The 27,999-nt window shown below is 41.6% G+C and overlaps 1 protein-coding gene across 1 annotated transcript; it reads right to left on the reverse strand.

Moving 5' to 3' along the window:
• Positions 1-12,376: 12,376 nt before the first annotated feature.
• GLUL (glutamate-ammonia ligase) lies at positions 12,377-26,120 on the reverse strand. Its single transcript, XM_069737732.1, has 7 exons — positions 25,887-26,120; positions 22,912-23,097; positions 19,901-20,062; positions 17,462-17,608; positions 16,942-17,069; positions 15,934-16,133; positions 12,377-14,957 (listed from the first exon to the last, which is right to left on the reverse strand). Exons 2-7 carry the CDS (start codon positions 23,075-23,077, stop codon positions 14,639-14,641), a joined length of 1,122 nt encoding a protein of 373 aa, XP_069593833.1. The 5' UTR covers positions 23,078-23,097; positions 25,887-26,120; the 3' UTR covers positions 12,377-14,638.
• Positions 26,121-27,999: the final 1,879 nt, after the last annotated feature.

Consider the following 27,999-nt stretch of genomic DNA (forward strand, 5'->3'; position numbering starts at 1 on the left):
ATATGAGAATATTCGCCAAGCTGCCTCTGGTGCACTGACATATCTTGAATCCATGAATTGGTGTGTTTCATCATGTTGGATGTTAGTCTGGCAGATTTCAAGATTGGCTTTATCATGTCCTTTGTAGACGTATTTAAATAAATATTTCACAGCCTGAATGAAACCACAAACTTCGACATTTATATGGCACTTGTATTTTAATAGCAGGAACGGATTATATGGAACCACCCACGAATTATATCAATCATGTTAGAATGGTGTTGAAAAGATGGGCCAAAGTGTCTGCGGTAAGTAGGATAGGCGTCCTTAGCTATGATGGTTCTTGGTTGCAAATCTTTAGGGAAACCTTTTGTACACTTCCCCAGATCCATACAGGGAGAATTTGGGTTGTGTTCTCCACACGGACCATGAATCATATGTTGGAGAACAATTTTATGGAGCTGAGGGTAGTGGGTAGGATTGGGAATTTCAGCCCACACTGTATTGTCTATGTCCTCCTCAGTCCTTAATTTGGAGTTGCTGTCCAGAATAATCAAAATGTGAGCGTGTGGAAGGCCACGTTTTTGAAATTCAATTACATGAACCATAGCGCAAACTTTCCCAAATAATCCATTGTTAATGTCTTTTAAGAGTGCTTCCAGTTTTATTTTGAAAACACGTGCCACCAAATCAGGTCTATATTCCACACGCTGCCAAGGTTCCAAATTCTCAGTAATCTCATTCCATTTCGGATTACAGGTCATGGTGATGAATAGATCAGGACGACCATATTTAGTCACAATAGCCATGGCATCCTGGTACCGCTGCTGCATATTCCTGGGACTGCCTTCAAACGAAGATGGTAAAATGACCGTTTTTCCAATGGGGATGCCCTTCTCAATGGATTTTTTCTGGAGATGTTCCTGGAGTACACAATAATCCTCTACTTTCAAATCCTTTTGGTGTTGACGGATATAATTTAGGCGATTTGCCTCGATTTTCACATAAGCATCCACTAAGTACTGCTGAGTGAGTTTGCCACCATTCAGGATTGGATTAAACTGATTACGGACAGACAGCACATAGCAGTAATATTGCAGTTGTGTAACTCTGCGTGGACTTTGCCCTTGTTGCTTGAGGCCATCATGCCAGCCCTGGTCTCCGTAAGGGAAAAATAAAGGATAGAGTAAAGCATCTAAATTACTGTGTAGAATGCTGACCTGTTGTGTTCTTGGCGCCAAAGGATTTTTGGGGTCCGGTTGTAAATGTATTAAAATATCACGATTAAATGGTGGCTCTCCATTGTCATTTTCAAATACGACAGCAACTTCATTGACAGTTGGATTATTATATCGGCGAGGGTCTTGATTCCGATCTTGTTTAAGGGCCATGATGATATTTGGCATGAGAGTGCCATTAGCTTCAGCTTTAAGATGTTCTTCATGTTCCACATCTCGTAACATTTTGTAGGCAGCAACAAAGGGATTCACATTGTCTAACTGAAGAGCAATTATACTCATCAAAGTGGGATGACATTTTTTATTTTGTTCACAGTTTAAACGTTGTTCATTCGCGGTAGCGGTATCCAAAATATACAGTTGGGCATAAGCTGGAACTTGATCATCACTGGGATGTAGAGTTCCAGTACGATGATATATTTGTCCATGTATACGGAAACAGTAAGGGCCATGTCCAGGTGGAGGGGATATATTGGCACCCATGGAGGCGAAAGCAAATGAGCTGTTAATACTACGAATATTTTCCATGAGATTCTTACTGAACTCACTCTCCCCTGTCAGCAATCGTTTAAAGACCTCGGGATATTGGGGTATAGGTATATGCACTTTACTCTTGTGACAACACAGAGTAAAATTTTTATCTGCTGGTATCTCAGCATTAAAATGTAATGCTTGACAATGTTCACATAAATAGTTCATAGGACCACAGGAGTGTTCTACTGTGGTACTGTCATCATTAGTAAAACCTGTAGGATGTTGAGGTACAGGTTGTGATAACGGAGCATTGGAATGTTTCTGTAAGCCAACATATATAAAGCGTGGACCTGGTAGAGGATCTTCACTGTCCACAGATTCAATCACTGAGGAGTTGGAAGGTGTATCGTGGTCAGAGTTTATTAATATGGAGGTGCAAGCGGTTTTTTTTGCGCCATTCACGGCGTGCACCAGCTGCATTTGGTAATGGTTTGTTTGTTGCCTTAGAAGAGTCAGGTGTGAAGCATGTCTTATAAGCAGACTTAACAGTGTGCAGGCGACGGCGTTTATCATTTGGAGTGTAAGTAGGACAGTGTTTGCGCTTACGTGCAGATTTACCAACGGTTAAAGGAGCTTCAAGCTGCACACATTCTATGAATGGAGACAAAGAAGCTGTATTGTGGGCAGAATCTATGACTGAGGACGTGGAAATATTATGTTTGCAACGTTGAGAGCGTGCAGCAGCAGCTTTATAACTTAATCGATTAGTTTTGTTCTCAAAAGACTCATTAGTAATGCGTTTATTGCAAGCAGCATTAACAGTGTCCAGGCGCTTATGTCTGTCCTCTGTAGTCTCGTTAGCACGCTGTTTGTGCTTACGTGCGGCATCGGCGGCTTTTCGCTCAGCGTCATTGGTATACTTATTATCAGACCTGATGTTACGTGCGCCATCAGCAGCTTTGGGCTCTGTGTCATTAGTATACTTAACAGTGTCCAGGCGCTTGCATCTCTCCTCTATACTCTTGTTAGCACGCTGTTTGCGCTTACGTGCGGCATCGGCGGCTTTTCGCTCTGCATCATTACCATACTTTATATCAGACCTGATCTTACGTGAGCCATCAGCAGCTTTGGACTCTGTGTCATTAGTATACTTAACAGTATCCAGGCGCTTGCATCTATCCTCTGTACTCTTGTTAACACGCTGTTTGCGCTTACGTGCGGCATCGACGGCTTTTCGCTCTGCATCATTACCATACTTTATATCAGACCTGATCTTACGTGCGCCATCAGCAGCTTTGGGCTCTGTGTCATTAGTATACTTAACAGTATCCAGGCACTTGCATCTATCCTCTGTACTCTTGTTAACACGCTGTTTGCGCTTACGTCCGGCATCGGCGGCTTTTCGCTCTGCATCATTACCATACTTTATATCAGACCTGATCTTACGTGCGCCATCATAAGCTTTGGACTCTGTGTCATTAGTATACTTAACAGTGTCCATGCGCTTGCATCTATCCTCTGTACTCTTGTTAGCACGCTGTTTGCGCTTACGTGCGGCATCGGCGTCTTTTTGCTCTGCATTATTAGTATACTTTCTATCAGACCTAATCTTACGTGCGCCATCAGCAGCTTTGGGCTCTGTGTCATTAGTATCCTTACTATTAGAGCTCATGTTGGCTAAACTAAACAGCTTTAAGCGTGGTGGTGGCAAACAACAGGTTAATAAGAGGCAGTGTCAGGTAGTAGGAAAATAGCCAGTTAATAATAGGCAATAGTTCTTTGCAGGAATGCAGATATTAATAAATAGGCAGTTTATATTGCAGAGAAATTGCTGGGCAATAATGGACAATGTCCTTATGTGGCAAATAATAGAGCAATATACCCAATGTGGCAAAGAAGAGGTTAATAAACGGCAGTCTCTCAGTATAACAGTCAGTGAATAATAGGCAGTATATGGAGAAAACACCAAACAAAAGTTCAAAATTGGTGTGAAAATGTCACTGAACCACTTCACAACTAAATATATATAGTTTTGGTAAATGGTATTATCATTTTTTTGACGAAATTCGGCAGGAGCTTGAAGAGCAACGTCACTGGGCCCGCCTCCACGCAGTAGAAACTTGCTGTGAGGTAAAAATTCAAAAATCACACCAAAATGGCGGGCGGAGTCTGTCACAGTACGGCACGTTTCTGATTGGTCGCTCGCAGCAGGCGGCAACCAATCAGACACTGGACACTGTTGACGTCACTTATCTCCGGACATTAGCTCCGGACATTAGCTCCGGACATTAGCTCCGGACATTAGCTCCGGACATTATCTCCGCACATTAGCTCCGGACATTAGCTCCGGACAAAGCCACGGAAGTTGGCACAAATTGCAGGAAGTAGTATTCTAGGCAATTAATCTCCGGACATTAGCTCCGGACATTAGCTCCGGACATTAGCTCCGGACATTAGCTCCGGACAAAGCCACGGAAGTTGGCACAAATTGCAGGAAGTAGTATTCTAGGCAATTATATATTAGATTATACTATTATGCAATCAGATTTGCCATTTGAAGTTTGTCCTATCTGTCTCACCGTAATCCCTCCCTTCTTCCTCTTCTTGGTTAGTAGTGAGTCAGCCATCATTGTCTAATGTTCATCCTCTGTAAATCCATGGTTAAGAATCATCTTTTCACCTTCTGTTACCATGTGCATAACACAAGAATTCAACTCGAGAATAAACTTCTTTGGGTTTTTGCTTTAGGCTTTTTGGGCTCTGTGCACATAAGGATGTGGCCTCCCTTTTCCTTGAGCTGGACATTACTTTCATATAGTCCCTTAGCTGGGTCTCAGTCCTTTTCAGTCCTTATCCACATGTACGTTATTAGACACATGGTAAGGTTTTAATACTAGAGGTTAGGACCATCCCCAATAGGGTCACCTTGATGTGGTGGGATGGCTTTTACTTTTTTTTTTTAATTAAAATTATGTTAACTAAGTACCCTATATTATTTCTATGCACTATTGCTACTTATTTATTCACTGCAGAGTATTTGCTTTTTTCGTTTTTATCTTCGGTTTTGTCACATAGAAACTTTGTTTAAAGAGCAACACACTTGAAGCCGAGCTATGGAGTTAGAATATGGTTCCTTGCCATGCTGTCTACCTTTGCTAACATCTTCTACTAATATCTCCTCGGGCATTAACATAAGCTCAAAACTGTGCACCGGGAGCTTCATGGATGAGCAGATGCATGCAGCCTTACATCACCAAGCACAATACTGAGCGCCGAATGGAGTAGTGTAAAGCTGCCACCACCAGACTCTGAATCAGAGAAAACATGTTCTGTGGTGTGACGGATCCTACTCTTCGATCTGGCATCTGATGCACGAATCTGGGTTTGGGATGAACTAGAACGGAAATTGTGACCTGGGTCATCTCATCCAACATCAGTGCCTGAACTCCAAGTGCTCTGGATAATTCCCGAAACAGTGGGGCGCGGGTACCTCCATATTAATGTCTATGAATTTATACTGAGAGTTCATAAAAGCTCCTGTAAGTGAAACTGCTCATTATTAGTGATTCTACATTATTATAATCCAACGTCTTTCTTCCCGATTCTTCAGTCTTGGATCTACAATGTCACTGTACAGTATCACAGTCATGAACTCCACTGACTTTTTATAACTCTAGTCCTGATCCTGACTTTCTACACCTGTCGGGTCGACAAGCATCTTTATAATAGAATCCAAGTCATGAGTGTCTCATCATCAGCGCTGAGAAGGAAACCCACCAGCCCTGCATCACTGCCCCATTAGTTATAGTGCTCTCTTAATATAGAAGCTCTTTGTATCCCACGCACACCGTGACCAGACCGCCAGGGTATGTAAATCTGGGATACACACGAGTACAGTGGCTGGAGTTTATGCTGTTTGTGCCATTGCCGATCTTTCCAATGAGCTTTTCTGTACACTCAGTTTTAAAGGGAGTTTTTCATCTATTCCATCTGACAGCAGTATGATGCATTGGCAAAGACCCAGATTCCAGTGATGTATCTCTAACTGGGCTACTTGCTGCAGTTTTGATAAAATCACATTTATCTGCTGCAGATCTACCAGCTCTCTGAATGCTGAGCCCTGTATAACCCCACCCACATCGCTGATTGGCTGCTTTCTGGGTACACTCTGCATAGGCAAAAAGCTGCCAATTAGTGGTGGGGGTGGGGTTAAACAAAGCTCTTGAATATGGAGGATTACATTCCAGCAGGTTTACTAGTCCTCAAGTGAGAATTTCCCGCTGATAAAACTGTAATGCTTATCAAAACTACAGAAAACAGCCCAGTAAGTGACACATCACCAGAATCAGGGTCTACATTATGCTGATCTCAGATTAAGTGACAAAAACTTGGTGACATATCCTCTTTAAAGGTCAAAAATGGCCAGTTTTTGCTCTTATTTCATTCTTGCTGCTCAGCTGAGTATTGTTTTTTTTATTTTATTTTTATGGGGATTTTTTGGGGTTTGTTTTTTTTAAATCCACCTTACGGTTCAAGAGATATAGGCCCGTCTACTTAGTGCAACCAGTATATTAAAAAGTATGCTCTTGCGCACAAGCTAATTATGAAGAACAGCCTAAAGACCTGCCCTCCGGCCCTCCCGGAGAATCCTTTAAGCACCACCCCTTTGGCCAAAATCATAAAACCAAGCACGAAATAAAAAGGTCCATCTGCTCATGTCAGATTCCTCCTTGTCAGATGCTTGTACATCTGGTCTAGACAGTTAGATCCTAAATAAATGTTTACTCCGGTAACGTTTTATGGGTGGACGCGCCATTTAATTTGACTAACATGGGAGTTCTCTTCCTTAGCAATGTAGATGTCATTCTACATCACAGCTTCTCTATCCTGAAGTCTTCATTTCACAACTTTGCAATGTAATGAATGGAGCTTGTACAATTTGTCTGGCTTTTTAAGCATGATTCAGGGGAAAGTTCTGGTTACAGATCCTCAGCAGCTGCTGCTTAGTCATCTGGATTAGTTAAAAAAAAAGTAAAGTTTATTGATGTTCCCAGAACTGAATTCAAATGAAAAACATAAAAAATGAAATAAAAAAAACAACATTACATAACTCTGCCTTGGAATTTGTATATATATAACAGCTAATATTTGTATATTGAAGTTGAAGTCAATACATATTGGCCAATTCCAAAGTTGACTACCGAATATACAGCCCTTTTTTTGCACTGTATAGGCTTATTGTTTGGCACTGTGTTTCAGTATTTTTTAAATTTCATGTTAGTATTTATTACTGGTGATGAGCGAACGTGCTCAGATAAGGCGTTATCCAAGCATGCTGGTGTGCTAACATAGTATCTTCGGCGTTCTGGCATGCTATGCTCGAATCCCCGCGGCTGCATGTCTCGCAGCTGTTCGACAGCCACAACACATGCAGGGATTGCCTAACAAACATGCGGCTGTCAGTCACGGGGACTTGAACATATTTTTCGAGCACACCGAAGATACTCTATTAGCACACGAGCATGCTCAGATAACACCTTCGTCCGCTCATTACTAGTATTTATTTAAAGGGTGACTATATTTTCCATCATTTTTTATAATAAGCTGTCATGTGTACAAAAAGGAAAGATAGTATTCCTGGCCTATGTATGACTTCTATCCTAAATTTGCACCTGATTTCCTCTCTGCAGGTTCTAGCTCTAATTTGCAGTCTATGCTGTGCTAATGTGAAAAGACTAACTGCTGTAATATATCCTATACAAAGCACATCACACAGAGAGGGATTCCTTCTCTTCTTTCCTGTTTTTGTATGGGTAAAAAAAGGAACAGCCTGCAGGAAATAACAGAGCAGTACTGAGCAGTGTTGATGTGTATCCAGAGCAGGGTGGAGGTAAAATGCTGGTTAGAAAGCTCAGCATGATCTTTCTGATTCTGCCTCTGCATATTTCATCATACTGCTCCTTTCACCTACTCCCTCACCTCTCCATCAGGAATAATAGGCTGTGTCGCGTGACATTATAGTAATCATTATGTACCAAAGCAGAAATCCTAATTCGGCCCACCACTCCCTTCAAAAAAAGAGTTGGAGTAGGCAGGGTCATGATATATAGGGACTGTCACTAACTTTTAAGGAAAAAGAGAGGGACATACTGTATATTGCAGCACTTACAAAGTAATTTTACCTCTATTGAAGCCCCTTAGTGTTCTCATTCACTAAAATACCCATTTCACGGACCACATAAAGTATTATGACCACAAACATGACCCCCAAAAACAGTATGATACCCCAACAGTGAATTTCTCCACATTATCCTCCACATAAACTGTATGATAATCCCATGGTGTCCGCAACACAGTGATGTCCCCATAGTTCCCCACTCACTTTCAGTGACACCAGCACAGTATGATGGTCCTCGCAGTCCCACGGCCTTGTATGATCGCCTTAATAGTCACAAAGCAATATGATGACCCCCACAACCATAAAACACAGTATGATGGCTCCCCAAAGCATCTACACAGTATAATGGCCCATATGTATTATAATGGCCCCATAGTCCTTCACACAGTATGGTGGTCCTCCACAGCCCTCCACACAGCAAAGTGCCCCCCACACAGCCTTCTACACAGTATAATGGCCCACACATAGTAAATGGATATGAAGCAGATTTCTCTGATGATGATAGAGTCATGACTCATGACCGAAAGTGTTGGCACCCTTGAAATTGTTCCAGAAAATTAAGTATTTCTCTCAGACAATTATTGCAATTACACATTTTTTTTCCTTTGTGTATATTGGAACAAAGCAAAAAGAAAACTTGTGAAAAAAGCCCAAAACGGGCCAGACAAAATTGTGGGCACTTTTCCAAAATTGTGGGTAAGCAACTTTGTTTCAAGCATGTGAAGCTCATTCAAACTCACCTGTGGCAAGTAACAGGTGAGGGCAATATGAAAATCACACCTAAAACCAGATAAAACGGGAATAAGTTGCCTCAATCTTTGCATTGTGTGTCTGTGTGCCACATTAAGTATGGAGAACAGAAAGAGAAGGGAACTGTCTGAGGACTTGAGAAACAAAATTGTTGAAAAATATCAACAATCTCAAAGTTACAAGTCCATCTCCAGAGATCTTGATGTTCCTTTGTCCATGGTGCGCAACATAGTCAAGAAGTTTAAAACACCTATAGCACTGTAGCTAGTCTCACTGGACATGAACGGCAGAGAAACATTTATGAAAGGTTACGGGTTACAGCGCAGAATAGTCCGGATGATGAATAAGCAGCCCCAATCAAGTTCTAAAGAAATTCAAGCTGTCTTACCGGCTCAGGGTGCATCAACGTCAGTGTGAACTATCCATTGACATTTGAATTAAATGAAATATTTTGGCAGGACACCAAGGAAGACCCCACTACTGTCACAGAGACTTAAAAAATCTACTTTGCAGTATGCCAAAATGTACATTAGTACGCCAAAATCCTGGGAAATTGTCTCGTGGACAGATGAGACCAAGATAGAGCCTTTTGTTAAAGCACATCATTCTACTGTTTAATGAATGGGTCTTCCAGCAGGACAGTGACTCCAAACATGCTTCCAGAAGCCCCCAGAAATGGATGGAAACAAATCTCCGAAGAGTTCTGAAGTGGCCAATGAGTTCGGATCTAATTCCCATTGAACACCTGTGGACAGATCTTAGAATTGCTGTTGGGAGAAGGCACCCTTTAAATATGAGAGACTTGGAGCAGTTTGCAAAAAAAGAGTGGTCCAAAACTCCAGTTGAGAGAAGTAAGAAGATTGTTGATGGTTTTAGGAAGCAATTGATTGCAGTTATTTATTCCAAAGTATGTGAAGCCAAATATTCAGTTGAGGGTGCCAACAATTTTGGCCCTCCCATTTTTGAGGATTTGTGTGAAATGATGTCCAATTTGCCTTTTTTTCTCTGTTTTTTTTGTGTTGTTCCAATACACACAATAGAAAAAAAAAACATGTGTATAACAAAACATGTGTAATTGCAATAGTTTTCTGGGAAAAATTCTTTCCAGAAAATTCCCAGTATATACACACTACTCAACATTATAATTGCATGCCCGGTAAGGAAAAGTCATTATGTTCAAGGCAAAGGTGGGACTAAAGAGGATAGACCTCCATTCCAGCATCCATCCGTCTTACTCTACACCATGATAGCCCTTGAGAGAGGAGACATGAGGTCAATTGACACCTGGACAACATAGCCCAATGTCTTGTAAGTGTCTTCTGATAGTTTGTGTAATCAAATCACTGTTTGGTTTGATATATGACATCTAATTTCACTTGCAGTATGGAAAAGATTAATCCTGGAACCAGTGATATGGCCATTTCTCCAAAGTATCTCAGGATACAGGAGCGCCGTATGTCGCTTGTGCCACTGTGAGCAGCTTGCCTGGCCTAAGCGGGCCACCATGACCTGAAGTCTCTCCGAACTCATCTCCCTTACGGAACCATGATGTTTTTGCCCAAGCACTTTCACCGCGGCAGAACATTCCTCAGACAGCCATTAATAACCTCATTGCTAGAAGCCAAGGCGTGTAAGTGCGGGGATTTCTGCACGTGGCTCATGCTCAATGCTGAATAAATCAAGATGTTTAGAAAGTTTGGTTTCCATTTTTCATCACTTGCAGATCATTAAAACGTCTATCCATCCTGTGAACTCCATAATACCAAAACTTTTCCTTCTTGCCGATATTAATGTTGAGGAGCGTATATGGAATTGGTATAATCGTATCAACATTATGTCTATACTATTACACTACAGCTATACAGTATCTATGCCAATCCAGACTTTGTAGCAAAGTATTTATCTTTTGGCTTATAGATTAAATATAAAACATTTTTCTAGTCATATAGTTTTCTTGATTATAACTTGTTAAACCTGACAATAGCACATTGAGTTCCTACGGTAGTATTAATGCTTGCAGCCCAAGTTTTCTTCCCGGAAGAAGGTGCAATGCAGCTAAGAATTATCATATGTAATGCATTGCTAAGTCCCTTATTTGCATAACCATACATTTTTACTTTAATGAATATATCACTGATTTCTCCGCAATCATTATAGCCCTGGTAATTTTTTTTAAGGATTACTGCCTTTAATCAAACGATGTAGTAGGAATTGCACATAATCCAATACATCTAGGACCCGTCTTTCTTCTCGTACTTCTTAACTTACCATCCATTGTTTCTGAGTGGGAGTTAATTCTTCACCAGCTTTCTGCCAGAAAAGTAGGTTCATTCTTTTTACCTTCCAGAATGCTTTGTGGCTGTTGTTGACCAGTGACTTTTTGGCTTATTTGGGGATCAGTTGGCCACCACTTTGGAGTGACTTTTTGGGTCTAAAACAACATCATCATCATTTCAAGCGCAGCTGTTGGAGCTGGCCAGATCACTTTTCCGATTCTGCGGAGGTAGAGCTGCTTGGGAGAGGGCACTGTTCAGACCAGCAGTGTGATCGTGCAGCTAGACCAAACTGTCAATCTTCAAGAGTACACTGCCCCCCTGGAAGGAGGAAGCGAGGAGGCAGGGAAGCTTTGTGCTTCTGTATACTAAAGATATGTACACCCCAATAAAAAAAAAACAGAATTAGGAAAGTCTTCTAGAAACATTATTTACATCCTTTGCTTTTTTTAAGGCTAATGAAACGTTAGCCAAAGAGTTTACTAACTGGAGAATTCCTAAGTGAGTCATAAAAAAATAAAAATGTAGAAACAACAGGTCCCAAAGCTCCTGCATAGGTCGTCCTCATTTGGGCCTAACTATTCAGACTATTACTGTGCATTTCTTTTTAACCCATTCTTCTGAAAGGACTTTTCTCATCCTGTATCTTCAAGAGCGCAACTCTCCGCTACCTCCTGATTTCATGGTTGACGGAGGTGGTGCACTCCTGAAGATTAGCATTTCAGACCATTGGCATGGTAGCACCACTGGTCCTGAGTATTCTTCAAGGCCACTAGTGGAGGCAGCTTTGTCTCTGCAAGATGGGAGAAGCGCAGGGGAAATGAAGCTTCACAGTGGCATGAATAGGGCATAGAACCTGCTTGGGCAGCGCTCTCCTTAAAATGTTTGTCCGGGGCTTTAACATTAATGGCCTATCCTTAGGATAGGTCATCAAGGTCTGATCGGTGGAAGTGAGACACTGGGCATCCCTGCCGATCAACTCTTCCTGATGTCGGTGGTGGACAGAACTATCGGTTATGGAGCTGCCCAGTACAGCTCCATGGACAGAATAGTGGCCGCGGCTGGGAGCTGCACATCCGCCCCTATTGATTTGAATAGAGGACAGATGTGCAGTACTCAACCGGGGCCACTATTTTGTCCACGGAGCTGTACTGTGCGGCTACACCACTTGTAGTCTACACAATGATCTGTGCAATATAAAATTAAATATCAATCCATTCTTGAAAACCTAGAGGATTTCTAACAAAAGCTAATTTGTAGAAGTGCTTGATTTGACAAGCACTTTTACTCTTTTAAGAACTTGTGAAAATCCCTTTAGGAATAATGTCCGGTGCATGCATTGGTAAAAAGCTTATACCGTAATTGACAGAGACGTTGTCTAAATGAAGGTCTAGAGCTTAAAATTATTTGCTTCATCTGATCCCTAAAACTCAAAAATTCTGGGTCACAAACAAATAATGAAATAAAGAAACAGACACCGTGGATCCAGATTTAGTTTTTTTTTATTATAAAAAGAAAAACAAAATCTATTTTAAAAACAGGACTATGTCAGAATGAGATGCGAGTCAGAAGCAGTAAATCCTAACCTGCCATTTATACCCGAGACCCATTCACAAACCAGGTGGAATTGGATTTCTTTCCCACGCGAGCATAAAAATCTTACAAATTTCATGGGAAAATAAAATTATTTTCTCTCTTTTTTGTTTTTTTTTATCATTTAGCACTGAAAATGATCAAATGCTGGTACAGAGCTCTTCAGTGCATGTCAGGTAGTGGTACAGTATATGTAACCTAAGAGCGAAGATTAAATATTAGCCCAGCTCTTACCAAACCAAAACCCTTGGAAGTGTATGTTAATACATCAAACGTAATCAGTTATTGTACAAGCTCAAAATGACCTACACATTTTACAGACGGCCAAGTGTGACCTTCCTTGGAGGAGGATGATGAAGATGACGAGTTGCACGGAACACAATTGTAAACATCACAGGTTGACACGGGCGTCTTATTTCCGATGTAATTGCCGTAGGGCGGGTAGTCTTGTGTACTCTTAACAGTCTCCATTTTCAAAAACGTTCTCCAAAAGTTGCTCGCCAAAGTATGGCTGAAGAAATGATCTAACAAGGTCGGCTCATGTTTAGTGCTTTCTTACTCACTATATGCCTTACGTATTGTATTAGTCAATCTGTATCACTCCCATACACTTTTTTTGTTGATTAGCACCAACCTAAACCTTGATTTTTTTTTCTTTTTTATCTTATTTATTTCTTTATTTTTATTATTATTGAAAACACCTTGGTAGATATCATCCCGCCGTCCATACCTCACTGTAGACTTCATTTACACTTAAATAGAAAAATACTACAAATATGGACCCAAAAAGACGATATTACTACGATCAAGGACAGCCTCGGGGGGTGCCCCCGGCACAAAAAAATGACCCCTTGTTCACTTGAGAGATCTCACTGCATCCTGCTCCAAGTACTACAACTAGCTAGCAGGGTGAGCCAAGAACATGTCAAACGAATGAGTACCTGGCATAAGTTTAGGGGGTGATTAAAGACACCCCTATTTATCGTATATTAGTGGTTATCATGGAGAGCAGCAAGGAAGAGAGCAGATTGCAACTCCCCCGTAGACCCTGGTGCTATTTCCCTATATTTCTCTTTTTGCCCTTTTACGGGCTAAGTGATATTCCTTTTTGACCTTTTAGCACTTTTTTTTATAGATGTATTAAATTTCCTTAATTATCCTGTAACATGAGGGGCTGGAGTTCTAAAAAGAATTGAATATGGGGCACAGTCCCCAAAGTTATGAAGGGTTGACCTTTCCCACTAGTGTTAGTCGTACCATTACCAGCAATTTCCCACTGGAAGGAAAGATCGTTGACCAGTTCTGTTTCTACCTTGGCTTAAAATGAAATTATCATCAGAAAAACACTTATTGTCACATTGAGTTACATGTGTTTTTTTTAATTGGCAATGGTTTTTGTTTTGTTTTTGTTTTTAACTTCATATCACAATCTTAATTAAAATCCAAATTAGCAGTCTTACAATTTTCACACCGGCCACTGGAACTTTTTTAGACCCATACATCTATTTTTTTCAAGTAGGCGTTTTCTGCAGTTTCCTTATCATCAGAGGCAGGATTATAATGACAGTCGATAAAACAGGATCCACAGATCACAATAGGTGATGTGACAGCTGACCCTGCTACCCCTCCTTCACAAAGACTTTTTCACATGCTGATTAGATGTTTCAATACAAAAAATAGGGTCAGAGTTTGTCCATTAAGGTACATGTATTATTTCCTTAAACAGGAAGTTAGAGTCTAAAAAAGCTCCAGTGGTCAGTGTGAGAAATGCAAGATATCTATTTTTTAATACAGATTGTGATATGGAAAAAAAAAAAAAAAAATTGCCAACAAGTAAAAAAACTACATTGAACACAAAAACCTGATTTAAGCAATAGGTCATTTTCTGTTGATAACTTCCCTTTCATGGATAAGCTTTATAGTAAGTAAGTAATTCTCTAGTCACTTCCTGATTATTATTTAGGATTAAATGGAAATGTTACAGAATAGAACCAGACTAATCTGAAATAATGAGAAACTTGTGCAATCTGCTCATTACTAACAATGCCCCTATCTGGTGACTATGGAATAACGCAGGACTGAGGCCTAGATGTAAAGGGTAAAAACAGAACTGTGTAAGGAACTCGGTAGCTATTGCTACCTGTGGGGTCTCTCTAGTTCTTGTATTGGACGGGTTCATTTCCAGTTTCGTTCAGCAGGCAGGTCCGGATCAAGGCTTCTGTCACAGCATATGGGTCACAATTGGCTGATGGACGTCGGTCCTCGAAGTAGCCTTTCTTCTCAGCTCCCACATCGCGAGGAATGCGGATGCTTGCTCCACGGTTTGCCACTCCAGCGGAAAACTCGTGGATGTTGGAGGTTTCATGGAAACCTGTTAAACGACGTGCATTGTCTGATCCCCCCTTGGGGTCATAGGTTTGAATGTGATAGTCATGACGCTTAGAAAGGCGCTCAATGGCTTCTTCTATGTATCTGGAAGAATTAAGGATTGAATGTTACTTGGCTGTTCATTGCTCCTCTTTACAACATGTAAGTGCACCTCTTAAGCAATCAGTCTAATTTAAAAGGGACAAGTATTAGGAGAAAGTGAGTCCCATGTTCTCCTTTTGTTAATTTCAGGTCCTTGCATTCTCTATACACTTCAATGAAAAGCACCATGCTTGTGCACTGTCTATTCTATTGAAGTGTTTGGGACTTACAACTACTTCTCTGGTGAAGTATAAAGAGAATATGTGGTCCAGGAACGGACGAGGAGGAGTACTCAGACCTCATACTCCCGACAGTTGGGACCAGAATTCTAATGCCCCCATAAACTTTTGAAAGTTTTCGGCTAACCAATGGTTTGGTCAATCGTTTGGCTGGCAGCTATCTTGCCTTACTCTCCCTTTCACGTACTCTTCCGAGCACTTCTGTGTTCTCTATGAAAGAGCCACTGCCAGAGATCTGTCGGCAACTTATCTCTTAGAGAACAAAATGATCAGAGGTCTGAAATCAGACATACCAAATTTTTATCTCCCCAACATCATCGGTTAGGGGAGAATTGGGGGGAAGGCCTCATTCGCATTAGACTGTTAGCAAAATCCATCAACATCATCAGGTGCAACCAACGTAAATCTAACCTTAATAAGGTCAAACAATAATCATCTACAAGTAAAATTGAGCAAAATCTATCAAAGTCCTTGAAAGGGTTGTGCAAGTTTAGAATAAAAAGGTCTGCTGTTTTCCCAAAACCCACACCACTCTAGAACATGGGCCATGTCTGGCACTGTTGTTCATTCCTATGTAAGTAAATGAGGCTGAGCTGAAATAACAAACACAGACCATGACCATGAGTAATGTGGTTTTGGACAGACTTTTTAGAAATTCGACAAACCCTTTTAAGACCCACATTAGAAAACATTTGTTGAAGACCGGATTAATTTCCCTGTTAAATTATGCCTCTACTTACTTGAGGCCACCATCCTCTCGCATGCGTTTTGTACTGAAGTTTGTATGGCAGCCAGCTCCATTCCAGTTTCCAGTTATGGGTTTAGGATCAAAGGAAACCACAATTCCAAAATCTTCACATACTCTGTGCAGGATAAAACGGGCAATCCAGAGATGATCTCCCATATCAATCCCTTCACATGGACCCACCTGGAATTCCCACTGTAATAAAATAAATATAATACGACTTAATTTCCAAAAACAATACAAATTGGAACAAAATATTATTGTTGGAAAAGACTTTTGAGAAGATGTTTGATGGTAAGGAAGACAAACAAGTATATTCCTAATTAAATCCACTTTCATGCCCCGTGTGAGGTATGGATGACGAGATTTCAAGTCTTACTTTTGGAGACAGGAACAGGCCTAATTAGGTGAAAAAGAATATTATGTCTGAAAGAATTGGAGGGAACTATGGTAGGGAAAACCAGTAAACATCATTGGGGCCAAGTGAGAAGACAGGACATTCTTCAAACAGCTATACACATGGAAACCATGGTGAGAGGTGTAACTTGGAAATCCCAGACTTCAATGAGACATCTCTAACAGGTCCTCCCACCTACCATGTGTCATTGATAATACTGGTTTCTTCTTCTAAGGTCGGTGTCACACTTGCGAGTGCAATGTGAGAAACTCGCGCGAGTCAATTCCCGGCACTGCCGCCGGCGGTTCGGACCAGAGAATTCAGCTGCATAGAAATACATGCAGTCGCACACTCTGGTCCGAGTGCCGGCGGCAGTGCCGGAAATTGATGCGAGTTACTCACGTGCGTTTCTCGCATTGCACTCGCAAGTGTGACACCGGCCTAAGACATAAGGACTTTAAGCCCTACAGAGAACAAAAACCCAAATATCATAGATACCTCTGTACCTCTGACGCTTGATGTCCATGTTGACCCATTTTAGCTTGGGATTCATTATAAAAATGTGTTTCTTCCTGACACATAGCTTACAGTCATGGATTATCTTACCTGAGCTGGCATAACTTCTGCATTAGTTCCGGCAATCTTCACACCGGCATATAGACATGCGCGATAATGAGCTTCCACAATATCTCGGCCATATGCTTTATCAGCTCCTACACCACAGTAATAAGGACCTAAGGGAAAACAAATCTCATTAGGCGAGGTGGTCTATCACCGGGCACTGGATGACCCCATTATTTAATTAACGTGATGAAGACATGAATAATTATCACGGATCACCCATGATAGTTATGACAAGTCAGTGGAAGTATATGGTATAATAACAGTAAAAAGTTACTATGGAAGCCAAGAATTACATGGTTCAGGTCATGAATTTTCATTGCTTATAGTGCAGGACACTAAAATTAAAGACGGCTATTCCTACTAAGTGCAAACTACTTTGTTTTTTTTCTCGGTGGATATAACATTACATATGTCACCTACTGATGTTATATGGTTATCATCAATATAGGGTATAAGAAACTATATGGCATTAAAAGGATACATTTAGTTAAACTGGACATACCTTGAGGTCCTGGAAAGCCATTTGAGGGCCAGCCAAATGGGTGTCCATCCATGCCAAGTAAGGTATATTCTTGTTCCATTCCAAACCAGGGGTGTTCATTATCCACCATATCCATAATCTGTTTACAAGTGTGTCGTAGGTTTGTTTCTAAAAGTTAAGGATGTTATCTGTTACTGAGATGTTTTTGGTTTGAAGGCTCGGGTTATATTTCGGCCACCACTGGCTTATATAATCTTATGTTTCATATGAGTCAGAATCATGACAATCGAAACAAGCCATCACATCTCATCACAGTCAGGATAAAGGTCAATACAACTACTAAAACTTATGTAAACCTTCTATGAGTATTTCCCTAAGGGGTCTCCAAAGCAGAAGTAGAAGGTGAACTTTGGATAGCCATGTCATTTTGAGATGATGAAATAAAGCTTTGGATTTTAATACTGCAGCAGCAGGGCGCAGGAGCGCCGCTCATCCAGCACCCTCCATTTACATCACTACAAGCCTCAGGAGTGCTGCCCGCACGGGTCATCCAGCTATACACAGTAACCCCATGAATAAGGCCCGGGAGGGTCGAAACGTTGGGTTTCTATCTGCACTTTTTGTTTCCTTTTTGTGGCAACCTGTTTTGTGAACACAATAAACTTGTTATATATTTGCATCATACCAGCTTCAAGTGTGCGGTAATTTTTGATATTGAAATTCGACATTGACATTTTGGTAACTTTTCTCTTTTCTACCCTCAGCAATACATGTCAATATCTTAATGTTATAGGCACACAATTCCCCTATGCAGCCATGTTTTAATAATCTAATGAATAAAGTATTCCATAATATATAACACGTGGTCCCTTACTAAAATTTACTCCTACCCTGAAGGGGATTCTCTCCTCTGTGTGCCTGCCTGCTGCTCCAAGCAGTTTATGTCTCTTGGTCTTTCCTTTCCATGACGTCATAAAAAGTACATTTTGTTCTAATGAAGGAAACATGAGCAAAAGACTCTTATTGAGAACAAAGACATATCCACTTTTATATTTGCTTTCCCCAAATCACTAAATGAATTCCAGCCCCGGAGTGATAATGATCCTTCCTGAAGATTCTTCTCGCATTCTTACAACTCACTTTCAAGGTTTGCCTTTGCCAATTGGCCAAAGCCATAATTACTAAGATCTGATCTTAATTAAATAAAATAATACCAGGGAGACAAAATTCCTGCTAAAAGTGAGCTATGTACCCATTTTTATACTTTTACAGCTGGGTAGTTTGCATAGTCCATCTGTTGAGTAGTCTAAGGACAATATTCAGCAGGGTTAGTGACACAGACGGCAATCTGGCCGGCCAGCTGTCCAATTGTAGTCAAGAGAGTAAATACAACAGTGAACCCATCAGTCAAGTATAGTCAGGCTTTTATCTGAATACAATCACTATGTCTATCCTTAGATTGATTTTCCATTCTAGGTGATGACCAGGTCCAGTTACTAAGAATCAGTAGTACTTTTGTACATTTACTGTATGTCATTGGGACAGTTCTTTACTACCACAAAGCCAAGGAACAAGAGTGTCCAAAGTCCCACGCACACAAGTCTTCGGTGGACTAACAAGTTGAATGTTTCATTTGATTACCAAATTTTGGTGTAGACCAAATTTTACACAAAAATGTGTTTTTTTATTTTATTTTATTTTTCTGCTTCTCTCACCACTTCTGAAAAGTGGGTAGGGTATGGCAACAGGGCAAATGGCCAACATGATTACTATGGTTTATGCTATAACTTGGTGTATATAATATCACATAGCAATAGTTGCCCGTAGCTGCCTTACATTTTAAGCTATGGCACATGGCTAGACAATAAGGAGCCAAATTTACAATGGAGCATGTGTCTATCAATTTAATTGTGGCACTCCTACTCTACAATACATTGTGGCCTTGAGGATACAGCAATTGCATCAAGCAAGTTATGGAAAGTCCAAACTGCATCAGATTTTGGTTGTCGCAGTCACAGTACCCTTGTGGTTGCAATGCAGCACTATTGGCTTGTATTGCACTGTGATGCAGTAGCACATAGCCAACTTTTGACTGTGCGACAAGTGTCATTGCCAAAGTTGCCGTATTGCCCCAGCCTAAGACTGGCGTAAAGGCACAACAGCCTTAAACACCCCCATACACATGAGATTAAGGTGGTCATATATCGGTGGGATTAGCTTACATTCTAATGTGTATGGGGTCCGGCTGTTGATTTCAGCAGCCAGTCCTTTTGTTCAGAGAGGGGATAAGCCACCACCAGGAATCTCAGCTGAGTGTTCTTGCACATAGAGGAGTAAGTAGAGCGTATCAGGGTCTAAAATCCCCCCATTGTGTTTTGGAGACAGTAGATAAATTCATCATCTGAGACATTCACGTTGACTTGCAAGTTGCAGTCAAACTTTTCTTGGCCTCCTCCTTACCTGCCATTGTTCTGTTATATTTGAGCACTTCACAGAATATAAGCTTGTTGGGGTCCCTCCTGAATGGGTCTCTGAACATGGCCACGGGTGTCAAATACATATCGCTATTTGATCCCTCTGACTGATATGTACTTGAGCCATCGAAATTCCACTCTGGCAGTTCTGCATTGGATTAGAGATATCACAGAACAAAAGTTATGACTTTGTTTCTTGTCATTTTTTAATAAAGACCATTTATGATAAACCTTTCATATAGGGTGAAATAATGAAAAAGTTCATGATATGGTTAAAATAAAGGAATAAGCTACGCAAAATAATTTCCAAAGGTTGCCTAAACATTACCGGTGTGTCGATGTGTGAGCATTACATGCAAGTATTCATTTTTATGCACAGACTCGCTTTGTTTGTTTTAATTGATACACCACCAGCCACCACCTTCTTCGACCACTTCACCACCTGGCTACTTCATCTCCTCTCTGCTGACATCCCCACTATCATCATGGGTGACTTCAACATACCCATTGACACATCCCAGTGAGCTATCACTAAACTTCTATCTCTCACTTCCTCTTTCAGCCTTGCTCAATGGTCTTCTGCAGCCACTCACAAAAATGGCCCCACCCTGGACCTCATTTTTACCTGCTTCTGCTCCCTATCTAACCTCTCTAACTCACCTCTACCTCTTTCTGACCAAAACCTACTCACATTCTCTTCCCTTTCCTCTCCAGGTTCACAATCCCACCCCACAAACTTGCACACCCCCGCAGAAATGTCATACACCTCGATCTACCCTCACTCTCTGAATCTCTTTTCCCTCTTACAGACATAAGTTCCCTACACAATGCGGATGCCGCTGCCACTTTATATAACACCACAATAGCTGCAGCTCTTGAATCGGTCGCCCATCTCACACGAGATCCCACTCAAACGAGGACTTCATCGCATTCAAACAGTCCCTCACTACTTTCAAGGCCACACTCACCACAACAAAACAACGTACTTTGCATCTCTCATATCCTTCCTGTCTCACAACCCTAAAGAGCTATTCAACACCTTCAATTCTCTCCTCCTTCCCGTAGCACCTCCTCCCTCTCCATTTATCTCAGCTGAAGATTTTGCCTCATTCTTCAAACGGAAGATTGATAACATTAGAGAAAGCTTTGGCATACAACCCCCAGAGTCCCTCTTCCTAACTACTCAGCCCTCCTACTCCAAAACCAGCTAATCTACCATTACAAAAGACCAACTTTCCACCCTACTCTCGAGATTACATCTCACCTCCTGTGCACTTGACCCAATCCCATCCCACTTCATCCCAAACCTCACCACAGTCTTCATCTCAACCCATCTCTTCAACCTATCACTAACAACTGGTGTTTTCCCCTCATGCTTTAAACATGCCTCAATCACACCCATCCTTGAAAAGCACTCACTTGAACCATCCCCTGTATCTAACTATCGCCCCATATTACTTCTCCCCTATGCCTCAAAACTACTGGAACAACATGTCCATTTTGAACTGTCCTCCCATCTATCTTCCTGCTCCTTCTTCGACCGCTTTCAATCAGGCTTCTGACCTCGTCACTCCACTGAAACTGCCCTGACAAAAGTCACCAATGACCTACTGACTGCCAAAGCCAAGAGACACTACTCTATCCTCCTCCTCGAGGACCTGTCCTCTGCCTTTGACACAGTGGACCACTCCCTGTTATAAAAGACCCTCTCATCCCTTGGCATCACTGTCTTGGCCCTATCTTGTATCGCGTCATACCTAACAGACCATACATTCAGTGTCTCCCACTCACACACCACCTCCTCACCTTGCCCCCTATTTGTTAGAGTCCCACAAGGTTCAGTCCTAGGGCCCCTGCTCTTCTCCATTTACCCTCCATGTACACTGGGACAGCTCCCACCTTTCAGTATCACCTCTATGCTGATCACATGCAGATCTACCTCTCTGGACCAGATATCACCTCCCTACTATCCAAAATCCCAGAATGTCTGTCCGCTATTTCATCTTTCTTCTCTGCTAGATTTCTAAAACTTAATATGTACAAAACAGAATTCATCATCTTTTCCCCATCCCTCTGGACTCCCCCAACAGACCTATCCATTAAAGTAAATTGCTGCTCACGCTCCCCAGTCCCACAATCTTGCTACCTCGGGGTAATCCTTGACTCTGATCTCTCCTTCAAACCACATATCCAAGCCCTTTCCACTTCCTGCTGACTTAAACGCAAAAATATTTCCCGGATCCGTACATTCCACAACCTAGAATCTGCAAAAACTCTAGTGCATGCCCTCATTATCTCCCGCCTTGACTACTGCAACCTCCTACTTTGTGGCCTCCCCTCTAACACTCCTGCACCCCTCCAATCTATCCTAAACTCTGTTGCCTGACTAATCCACCTGTCCCCCACTATTCCCCAGCCTCTTCTCTCTGTCAATCCCTTCATTGGCACCCCATTACCCAAAGACTCCAGTTCAAAACCATAACCATAGCATACAAAGCCATCCACAACCTGTCTCCTCCATACATCTGCAACCTCGTCTCCCGGTACTTACCTGCACGCAACCTCCGATCCTCACAAGATCTCCTTCTCTACTCCCCTCTTATCTCTTCTTCCCAGAATCGCATTCAAGCTTTCTCCTGTGCTTCCCCCCTACTCTGGAACTCTCTACCCCAACATATCAGTCTCTCGCCTACCATGGAAACCTTCAAAAGGAACCTGAAGACCCACCTCTTCTGACAAGCCTACAGCCCGCAGTAAGCACCGATCCACCAAACCACTGCACGACCAGCTCTACCCTCGCCTATTGTATTCTCACCCATCCCTTGTAGATTGTGAGCCCTCGCTGGCAGGGTCCTCTCTCCTCCTGTACCAGTCATGACTTGTGTTGTTTAAGATTACTGTACTTGTTTTTTTATTATGTATACCCTTTTTCACATGTAAAGCGCCATGGAATAAATGGCGCTATAATAATAAATAATAATAATAATTGTTGCACACCTTCAATCGACTTTGGTTCGGAATCAAGGGTACGAGTTTTGCAACGCAGGCCTTCTCCCGTCCCATCAATCCATATGTACATAGCCTGGACCTTATCTGTTTGTGGGATGTCCATGTACATCTGCTTCATTGCCTTGCTTAGTTGGGCACTGGCTGAGGTCGACATGACTGCAGTAGGTTGTTGTCCTACGGGGAACAAAGTGCACAAATGGTTTAAATGAGTTTTTAGTATTCCGACTGGGAGGCAACTAAACACTGGAGCTCTGCAGGAACAATGCAAGGCTTTTCAAAGAGGCTCATGGTGGGTACAAGCAGAAATCACAGCCAATGTGGTATTCATTACTGTGCTTTCCGTCACCAATTTCAAGCCAAACACTATATCAATGATGCAAAAACAAGTAAAAAGACTTAAAGAGGTTGTGTCATCTTATTAAATGGGTAAAATATAAGCAAGCAACTTTTCAATTTACCTCTTACTAAAAATCCTCTTTGTTCTCAAGAATAGAAAGTATTTTAATTCTACAGTTTACAGCTCATTGCCAAGGTTACCGGCCACTTCTGCAGCCTATTAAAAGGGGGCCGGTTTCCTATGCAAGGAACATGCACTTTCGATCTGTTTGCTGTAAAACTTGCAAGTACTGCCCTGAAAGTGGACGGATAATTGGCAAAATCTGAGAGCGCACAGTTCAGGCCAATACCAATGGTTCAACCGCTCTCAGCCTACTGGCAAGCAGGAAGCTGGGAGGCAGGGGAGCGGCTTAAGATGTAAGATGAGAAAATCCCTTTAATGAGAATTATTGTAGGATATATTTGATTTTAAATGACTTTATAGGTAATCAATAATTGTATCCCACTTATCTAATGCCCATAGCACTGTAATGCACAGTGGGCCTTTAGGCCGGGGTCCAGCTGCCCATTAAATGTATGATATTTATACAGAGTCTATTAGATGAGATGATATAAACTTATTCTGTGCGATATCAAAACATGATCCCAGTTATAAGGCTCTGTAATCCCGGAGCATCAGTACAGGACAGGAAAATGGCTAATGGGATAGATCAAATTAATTTACTCTATGCTTATAAATTATACTTGCAATGCATTGATGCATGGATGCGTTGTGGGTGTACAATAATAAAAAATAATAAGAACTGAAAAAATCCAGAACTAAAAGCTATGTTCACTTTCCCACAGTACTTCTTGTGCTGAATGTTACAAATCAATCAGAGCTGCTGCTCTTGACAGCTCTCTGCTCCCCCCTTCCTTCTCTCAGAGTGAAAGATAGAAGGAGCGAGATAGCGAAGGTAGAAAATATCTCAGGGAGGACAGAGAAAGCAGACTGCAGAGTAAGAAGAAAACACCTGAAAAGGAAAAAAAAAAAAGCAGGATAGAAGCTGTGCAGATGTCACATCCAGCCTATATTACTGGGAGAGACACTCCCACAAGTGAAAATTCTGAATCTTGTTTCAGGCTACAAACTGCATATCAGGGGACCTGAAAATGAATGAAGGAATGAAGATTGATGATTGAAACTTAGTGGAATTTTATTAAGTAAATGTAACCAGTAACATAGCAAAAAAAAATAATCATTTTTCTCTTCTTAAAAAATGTCCAAAGCCTTCAACATTAGCCTTTGTGATGCCTCCATAGCAAAATCGCCCATCAACCATGTCAAAACAAAATGACATCCATAAGTTATAACCCCAGTTTTTGGAGAAACCAGAGATCCCCACTGACCCTGCTTCCTTCATGGTGACATTTCATACACGTAACAATCTGTCTCCAGACCAGTTAAAAAAAAAAATAAAAAAAAAGAAAAAAAAAAATCTGAGAATTGTATTGAAAACAGCAGAGATGCAAGAAAAGCTAAAGGGGGAAACCGCATATAGTCTGGAAATCACTTAATGTTGATTTTGCATTGCAAATCTAGGTAAGAAAAGCCCCTCTCAAAATGGCTACCCCCACTATTGGCATACAAGCCAGGAATGAATGAGGCACGGACAGCTGAACCTTTCCGTGGGGACCTACACTCCATAGTAACACAACAAGGGAGATGTGAAAAATAATAATAAAAGAATGTGATATAATAGGAATACAACACAAGAGATAGACATAGATTATAATATCTAAACCAAACCCAAAATAACAGTGTGCAGAATCATAAATGACTCACACTCTCACTATTATATATGGGAAGCAGGATCTACTGTTACATTAACCAGCGCTGCTACATAATCAAAAGAAGCAGAGGAATTACATAGAAATACATCCAAGCAGAAGGCGAACGTAAGGAAATAACAATAATGATGTAACACAGAATACAATGTAACCGTGTTCTTTCAGGAATAGTGCTGGCACATCGGCAGACGAGGGGTTAAACACCATACAATGCATTTCTTCTGATCTAATGCAATCTGCATGAAATTATACAGCAGAGACCCCCATGAACTCATCATCTTCCGGAGGTCTCTTTAATATCATTCATTAATTACCATGCATGTAACACTCCTATGATAATAATATTATGGCCAAAAGTATGAGAAATGTCATCGAGCTGTCAGCTCATGCGGAAAACCGGAGTCGAAAATATCTAAGCATTAAGCTGATTGCGAGTGCTCTAGTATATGTTGGCGCCATAATAATAATGATAATAAAGCATATCGTGCTGATGTAGCAGAGTTGAGTGGGTCATATGGTAAAAGCTGCAGGTAAACCTTTCCAAATCTCAATTCAAGCCCCAAAATTGTAAATTGACAATTTCAGCTCTGCTACATCTAGACATGTAATTATATGAAAAAAAAAAAAAATCCTAATATTAATATTGGCAAAATAGCATTGTTTATGCTGTAGGTATTGTTACGTGTGAATGTATTAAATTTGTATTGTGAGAAATTGGGAGTCCGTGACAAAATTTGGAAATTTTGCGGAAAGGTAAAGGATTGACGAAGCGAAGGAATCCTTCTGCGGAAGTTTACCTGTATCCGATGGAGATGGAGATGAGGATGCGGACAGTCCACAGTTTGTTGCTGGGTGTTAGTTATATGCTCCCATTCTCAGGTTTGAGGTGAGGCTGTTCTCCCAGTACATATATTGAGGAGCTCGGTGCCAGCCCCTCGCCTGGTGATTGGTTGGCTGCCAGCATGATCTCTACATGCCATGCTGGGACCTCCTTCATGCATTGTGCCATTGGCCATACTTGCAGAAAGTGCAGCCTTCATCATCCTAAGGATCTCCCCAGTGCTGAGAAAAACAAGTCAGGGAGGGAGGAGCGAGGAGAAAAGGACACAGAAGAAGGAAAAAAATCACAGAAGCTGATAAAAAAAAAAAACAGCGCACAAACATCTTGTTAATCAGTACACAGTGTGGAAGGAGATCTGTGTGATTGCAGAGGAGAAGGTGGAGGGAGCTTGTAAATCTTACATTTATTGCTCAACATTTAGCTGGAACAGAAACAAATATCTCTTCTGTGGGAAATCCTCATCTGCTGTCATATTGCCGTCCGCCGGACACAGAAACTTACAGTTCTGACGTCGCAGATACTTTCGTAAACATATTTGTAAACAAAAACATCCCCAGTCCCAGGCAGTATGCCAGATGCTCTGGTTACAGAACGAACTTTACCGGGCAGGCTGAAAATAAATGACTTACATATATACTGCTCAAAAAAATAAAGAGAACACCAAAATACCACATCCTAGATATCACCGAATTAAATATTTCAGTTGTAAATCTTTATTCATTACATAGTGGAATGTGTTGAGAACAATAAAACATAAAAATGATCAATGTAAATCAAAATTAATATTACATGGAGGTCTGGATTTGCAATGATAGTCAAAATCAAAGTGGAAAATCAAATTACAGGCTGATCCAACTTCAGTGGAAATGCCTCAAGACAAGGAATGATGTTCTGTTGTGTGAGTGTGGCCTCCACGTGCCTGTATGACCTCCCTACTGTACAACGCCTGGGCATGCTCCTGATGAGGCGGCGGATGGTCTCCTGAGGGATCTCCTCCCAGACCTGCACTAAAGCATCCGCAAACTCCTGGACAGTCTGTGGTGCAACGTGATGTGTCATGATCCCAATGGCAGGGGATCACTAAAGGACAAGCACAGATACAAACAAGCTCTAGGGCGATGGAACCTGAGCTGACCGCGACCCTGAACCTATCACACAAATAAAAGTAGCCGGGGAACGTGCCTATGATGATCCTAGACGTCTCGCTCCAGCCGAAGATCTAACTTCCCCTATTAGAAGAAACACAGACCTCTCTTGCCTCCAGAGAAATACCCCACAGAAATAGCAGCCCCCCACATATAATGACGGTGAAATGAGAGGAAAGCACATACGCAGTATGAAAACAGTTTCAGCAAAATGAGGCCCGCTAAAGCTAGATAGCAGAGGATACAAAAGTGAACTGCGCGGTCAGCGAAAAACCCTTCAAAAAACCATCCTGAAATTACTTGAACTCATGTGCCAACTCATGGTACATGAGGAGCAATTTCAGCCCACTAGAGCAACCAGCAGCAAAGAATCACATATCTGCAGGCTGGACTAAAAACCAAATAAAGCAAAACACCAAAACAGGAAAATCCAAACTTAGCTTGACCAGAAGGTTCTAGGAGCAGGGAGCAGAGGTAACAAGACACACTGGATACATTGATAACCGGCGAGGAAATGCCAGCAAAGCCAGGTTAAATAGGAAACTCCCATATCCTGATGGAACAGGTGGAACCCAGAGACCCAGGAAAGACAAGTCACCCAGTACCATCAGTAACCACCAGAGGGAGCCCAAAAACAGAACTCACAACAGTACCCCCCCCTTGAGGAGGGGTCACCGAACCCTCACGAGAACCACCAGGGCGACCAGGATGAGCCCTATGAAAAGCGCGAACCAAATCATCAGCATGAACATCCGAGGCAACCACCCAAGAATTATCCTCCTGACCATAACCCTTCCACTTGACCAAATACTGGAGTTTCCGTCTGGAAACACGAGAATCCAAGATCTTCTCCACAACATACTCCAATTCTCCCTCCACCAGCACTGGAGCAGGAGGCTCAAGCGAAGGAACAACAGGTATCTC

This window comes from Ranitomeya imitator, chromosome 8 (genome assembly GCF_032444005.1).
Source record: "Ranitomeya imitator isolate aRanImi1 chromosome 8, aRanImi1.pri, whole genome shotgun sequence".
Taxonomy (NCBI): Eukaryota; Metazoa; Chordata; class Amphibia; order Anura; family Dendrobatidae; genus Ranitomeya; species Ranitomeya imitator.

Excerpts from the sequence above, each read along its gene's own strand:
- GLUL (XM_069737732.1), bottom strand. The coding sequence starts at position 23,077 with ATGTCGACCTCAGCCAGTGCCCAACTAAGCAAGGCAATGAAGCAGATG. Across the intron at positions 16,134-16,941 it reads CAGAAGTTATGCCAGCTCAG|TGGGAATTCCAGGTGGGTCC; the intron begins GTAAGATAATCC and ends ATTTTATTACAG. Across the intron at positions 14,958-15,933 it reads CGAGAGGATGGTGGCCTCAA|ATACATAGAAGAAGCCATTG; the intron begins GTAAGTAGAGGC and ends TAATTCTTCCAG.